At 50.3% G+C, this 5,922-nt stretch overlaps 1 protein-coding gene across 1 annotated transcript; it reads left to right on the forward strand.

The window, feature by feature from the left end:
* Positions 1 to 261: 261 nt before the first annotated feature.
* LOC146333851 (extracellular calcium-sensing receptor-like) lies at positions 262 to 5,668 on the forward strand. The gene is made up of 6 exons (XM_084825747.1): positions 262 to 485; positions 933 to 1,162; positions 1,301 to 1,371; positions 3,398 to 3,790; positions 4,007 to 4,231; positions 5,414 to 5,668. The coding sequence occupies exons 1-6, from the start codon at positions 262 to 264 to the stop codon at positions 5,666 to 5,668; spliced, it is 1,398 nt and encodes a 465-aa protein (XP_084681873.1).
* Positions 5,669 to 5,922: the final 254 nt, after the last annotated feature.

Consider the following 5,922-nt stretch of genomic DNA (forward strand, 5'->3'; position numbering starts at 1 on the left):
CCAGGGTAATGGCAGTAATTCTGCAGGAAGCCCCCATGGATTTCCATCCAGCACGTCAACAACAGAGAACTCCAGGCCAACACTTGCTTCACATGAATACGCCCTGAGCCCTTCCATGGGGGCCTGGGTTGAAGTCGGACCACTCAGCATCCTCTCATTGCTTGCCAAGACCTCATTCCCCTGCTGGAGCCTGTCTAGCCGGCTCTCCTTCAGGTTCTGCTTGGACGCTGGCCTGGGAGGAAAAGCCTCTTCCTACCGAGGATGGTTCAGCTGCTGCTGCTGCTGCTGTTTTGGAACAGGACTCAGGCCACGCAGGCGATGCTGAGGACCGCCTGCCTCTTGGCCAGGCCTTATGAAGTGCAAGAAGACTATTACCAGCCAGGAGACTTCATTGCTGGTGGGAATCTACCGCTTAGCGTGCTTTATCCTATCGACACAGGGAAAGAATTGATTCTAAGGCCATCGCAGAAGGTCATTCGTCCAGTGTGAGTTTCTACAAGATGAATCTGCGGCAGACGTCTGCTTGCTTCTTTCAGGGGCCACAAACCTGCTTTGCAGAGTCCTCTGCGGAGTCAGGCTGGGCTGGGGACCTGGGGAGACTTTGCCAGTCCAGATCCACATCTTCGCAAACCTGGAGAACAACTGACTTGCCTCTTGAGGGCGTCTGGTGTAAGGGGGGCAGGCAGAGCTAGGCAATAATCTGGTTCCGTGTGAAGGATCTGGCAGTGACAAAGATGTGTGTGTGTGTGTGTGTGAGAGAGAGAGAGACAGACAGAGACAGAGACAGAGACAGAGAGATTGTGAATTCTTGGATTTTGGCCTGAAGCCTTGGTCTTTATTCAGAGATGGTGGAACCAGGAGTACTTTATCTCCTTCTGCTCTCACAAGTGCCATTGGGAGCCCACCGACACTCATTGTCCCTCTCACTGCAGGCCAGTAAGCACTAACAACCTGCAGTACCTTGCCTTGGCATTTGCCATCCAGGAGCTCAACGAGAACCCAGCTCTCCTACCCAACGCGACCCTCGGCTTCCGCATCTATGACCACAGCAACGTTGGAAGATGGATCTACGTGAACACCCTGTCCCTGCTCTCCACCCGGGGCCAAGCTGTCCCGAATTATAAATGCAACAGAGGGGATAAACTGCTCTCTGTTATTGCGGGTCTCGAACCCACATCCTCACGGCAGATGGCGTCTCTAATGGGCATCTTCAAGATCCCTCAGGTAAGCGGGTTCTGCAGAACTCAGGAACACAGAGATGCAAAACCCGGTCTCTGACAACAGTCTCTTGCCCATGCAGTGGGCGTGTGGCGCCGCTGTGTTTCCTGGCAGGAGGAGGTGACCTTCCAACTTCGGTCCACCTGCCATATAGTACTAGGGATGTACGAAAGGGACTTACCTTGTCCCGCACCTTTTTTCGCGGTGGGGGGGAGGCGCTTTGCTTCTCCCCCCGAAGTTCAAGCGAGGGGGGAGGCGTCCTGCCTCGCCTGGCCGAAATTCAGGCCGGGGGGGGAGGCGCCCCGCCTTGCCCGGCCAAAATTCAGGCCGGGGAGAAGCGCCTCATCTCCCCAGCCGTGAAAAAAAAGTAAAAAAAAAACCCGTGATAGGCTACTTAACCTATGGGTGACTTTGCGGGGGAGGAAAAGCGCATATGCAAATGGCGGCGGCCCATGGGCGCCGCCATTTGCGTTCCTTATTTTGGCATGTCTAGTCTACATAAAGATTTACGTAGACTACGGCGAAAATAAGGGAACGCCATTTGCGTACGTGCTTTTATTTTCCCCAGTCACCCGTGATAGGCTATGTGACGATTTACGTAGCCTATCATGGCTGACTTTGGAAATCTAGCCGTGATAGGCTACGTAAATCATCACGTAGCCTATCACGGGTCTGAGTGTGTTGTTGTTGTTTTACTTTTTTATTTTGTAATGGCGGCAGCAGCAGCCGGTCGGGAGACCAGCCGCCGCCCCCGCCCCCGCCGAACCGCCGCCGAACCGCCACCGGAACCCGCCGCCGAGAGGGACATTCGCTGAAGGTAGGTCCCATCCCGGGGGGGGCGGGGGGCCGGCGGAGAATTTCCCCAACACTTTCGGGGGGCCGAATGCCTCGGCGCTCGGCCTCCCGAAGATTCGTGGAGAAATTCTCCGCCATCCCTATATAGTAGACTTGGCGGTAGCCATTCATCTTAGGTCACTGTGACATGGCTAATCCCAGCCAGCACTGGGATTTCTTTAGAACAATACGATTTGGATTGGGAGATACAAAGAGTGTGGTGACCCCTTAAAGACTCGGAAATGAACAAGGTTTCCAACACTCTGTGTTGCTCTGGCTGCCAAGACAAACTCAGCACACACAGACTGCCCACACACACACCATCTGAAATCGGTCAGTGTTTTAGGTATGGGGACACATTTCCATACACAATACAACTATTTTCAGCCATGTGCCCTAGGCTGTTAGCAGAAGGGTTTTGGAGTGGGGGCACTTTGAAGGTGTCTGATTCAGCCCCACAAACATTGTGTCACATGTTGTATTCTGTGTCCCCCCCCAACCATTTCATGAGCTGGGTTTCCAGGTCGCTTTGTTGCTCTGGGTGCGACTGACCCACACAGCTGCCATGTGTTGATATACTTGAGTTGTGCCTCCTGAGATAATTCAGAGGAATTTGGGAGGTGCTCAAAAGACCCCAAGTTGCTTTTGAAGGATCTTTATTTTTGCTATACGCACCAAGGCCCATTCATTGCAATGGTAAGAAGTGATCTCTTCTTGATCATCCCAGAGTGCAGGACACGGAATAATGGGCTCAAGTTACAGGAAGCCAGATTCCGGCTGAACATCAGGAAAAACCTCCTGACTGTAAGAGCAATACGACAATGGAACACATTACCTGGGGAGGTGGTGGGCTCTCCCACACTGGAGGCCTTCAAGACGAGGCTGGACAGCCATTTGTCAGGGATACTCTGACTTGGATTCCTGCATTGAGCAGGGGGTTGGACTCGATGGCCTTGTAGGCCCCTTCCAACCCTACTATTCTATGATTCTATGATTCTATGATTCTATGATTCTATGATTCTATGATTCTATGATTCTATGATTCTATGATTCTATGATTCTATGAAGTGTGTTGGGCCTACCTCCACAGCAGCCCTGACATTTGGATGAAAACCACACCCGGGGGAGTCTTAGAGGGATCGCAGAGCTCCAGCTTACCTTGAGAGGTCCATTTTTGAAATGACCGTCTTCCTCCAAGGTAACACTTCAGGCCTCTGACGTAGGCAATAGTCCATGCAATCTTAAACAGTTAGAAAGGCCTAGTCCTCGAAATGCCACAAACCTCTTCGTTGTTTTTGCTGCTATGGACTAACTCGGCCACCCTCCTGGACATTCCTTCCTACAGCTCACGTTTGGCATCTTTGAACCTATCCAGAGGGAGAAAACGGTCTTCCCTTCCTTCTTCCGCATTGATCCCAATGAAGTGCCGCAATCTGAGGGCATCGTCAGGCTGCTCCTGCATTTCCATTGGAACTGGATTGGGCTGCTTGCTTCCGAGGATGACCGTGGTGAACGTTTCATCCAGACACTGACACCACTGCTCAAGCAGAATGACGTCTGTGTGGCCTTCGCCCGTATTATCCACGCATTGGGTATTCCTTTTCTATTAGAACTGATCCGTTCTGATGCTTGGGCTGAGTCGCAAGTGGTGATTCTCTTCGGGGACTCCAAGATCTTTCAAAACGTTGGATGGGCAATGGTAGAACATGAATATTTTACCAAGACCTCAATTAGGAAGGTTTGGATCTTGACACCACATTTGGAAATTCCTGGAAGATCAAACCGCTTGCTCCGTCTTAATCTGAGACCTTTCCATGGTGCTTTGCACTTAATGGTCCACAGAAGGAATGTGCCAGCTTTCAAACATTTCTTCTTGGATTTAGATCCCCTCCAACCACAAGGAGACGTCTTTCTCCATAAATGGTGGGCATATGAATTTATCTGTACATTCCAGAAACAAGGCCAAACCTCCTACTGGGGACACAATAACTGTACAGGGAAAGAGAAATGGGAGGACCTGCCAGGCCCCATGTTTGATATGAGCATGACCGGTCACAGCTACAGTATCTACAACGCCGTCTATTCCGTGGCACACGCGTTGCATGCCAGGTCTTCATCTGAATCTCAACATGCATGGATGGGGGATGGCAGGAGTCTTCTGAAGGTCCAGCCATGGCAGGTAACATCCTCCTTCAGAACTGGTTCTCTCATATAAAGTGCCTGGTTGATTTTTTACCATCCGGGACTGGAAGTGGTTTTACCATCAGGTACCGGCAGCAAATGGCCAGTCTGGGAGAAGCTGTATTAGTTCATACTAAAGTTCCTAAGGAAAAGATTCCCCATAGATATCCTTGCAGGGACACCATTTCCCTGGAGCGAGTTTAGGAAGAGAGTAGACAGTAGCAGAGACTTTTTGTACTTCTGTACCAAGAATGTGTGTAGGTATTTGGGAACAAGGAGGGAGGATTCAAGCAAGCCCCCACGACACACAGCGCTGGTCTCTAAAGCAGTACTGATCCCGCTCCCAAACTTTGCAGTATCAGACAGCAGGATTCCCCCCCACACACACACACACACACACACTCCTTTTTGCCAGACAGCAGCTGAAACTCAGATGTTGTTGTCTTTGCTGATAAGAGCCCTGCTCCTTCTCGTGCCCACACAGAGCTATTAGGATGTGTTGAAGCAAGCAGACACGAGCCAAAAAGCTCCAAGGGCTATAGAAGAATTTAATTTCTACTTACAAAACATGAAAAAATGCCCTGCTCACCAGCCCAAATGGGAGTGTGAGCAGGAGAACGTGCTCTCCCAAAACATTTGCAACTTCTCGAACTGGTGCTCGCTTTCGAAAATACATGCTTTTGGAAGAGAAAACAGTTTGCAATTGCGCAACGTTGAAAATGCACCATTTCACCCTTTAGTCTACGGAGGAAATTTGTGCAACTTTAGAAATGTATGCAAATGCGAGATTCATCCTTTTTTTTGCACAACTTTCCGATTCATGCCAAATCAAAGGCGAGCACAAACCAAGGAGAGGCAAATATCAGGCTTATGCTGGTGAATTCCCACATCACTTGTTTCCCCATCCCTACACTGGACATGTATATTTTACAGTTAGTGGCCTAGAAAGGGTGCGTTGGAGCAAGAAGGAACCAAGCAAGCCCCCGAAAACACTGGGTAAGCAGCTTCTCGCAGCTAGTGCCCAGTGAAGAAGCATCTTTAGCATTAAACCCCACAACAGAATACAGAACCAAGCAATCCCCAAGCTGAATGGCAGGCACAGTACGTTAGAAGACTTCAGACCCCCCTCACCGTCCCGAGAACCAGTCAGCCCATTTTCCAAGGACCTCTTACATTTCAGATTCTTGGCTCTTTGAAGACCGTCCGCTTTAACAACAGCGCTGGAGATGAAGTCTATTTCACCGATAATTCTGAGATGTCCTCTAGTTACGATATTGTGAACTGGATTTTCCTTCCAAATCACACTTTTGCCCCTGCGAAAGTCGGATGGCTGCATCCAGACGCTCCCCCAGGACAAGACTTCACCATTAACTCTGACGCAATCATCTGGCCTGCAGAGGTGGAGTTGAATCTTCTGGGGTCATGGGAGAAGTAAGGAATGTTGCAGTCTGTCCTTTGAGAACAGAAGTCTTTCTAGATGAGACCAACGTCTTTTTGAGTCCAGGGTGCAGGGTGCCGGTATCGCCCAATGGTCAAACACGATCTTTGGAGGCAGGAAGTTCCAGCTTTAGTCCCCAAATCTCCACATAGGCTGGAGAAAGGCCTCTGTCTAAAACCCTGGAGAGCTGCTGGAATTCATGCAGACTATGCCAGACTAGGTGGACCAAGTGTCTGACTCGCTAGAAAGCA

The sequence above is a fragment of the Heloderma suspectum genome, chromosome Z, assembly GCF_057233095.1.
Source record: "Heloderma suspectum isolate Gila_16-S chromosome Z, 16-S_ref, whole genome shotgun sequence".
Classification (NCBI taxonomy): Eukaryota; Metazoa; Chordata; class Lepidosauria; order Squamata; family Helodermatidae; genus Heloderma; species Heloderma suspectum.

Excerpts from the sequence above, each read along its gene's own strand:
- LOC146333851 (XM_084825747.1), top strand. The coding sequence starts at position 262 with ATGGTTCAGCTGCTGCTGCTGCTGCTGTTTTGGAACAGGACTCAGGCC. Across the intron at positions 486-932 it reads CAGAAGGTCATTCGTCCAGT|GCCAGTAAGCACTAACAACC; the intron begins GTGAGTTTCTAC and ends CTCTCACTGCAG. Across the intron at positions 1,372-3,397 it reads TTCGGTCCACCTGCCATATA|CTCACGTTTGGCATCTTTGA; the intron begins GTACTAGGGATG and ends TCCTTCCTACAG.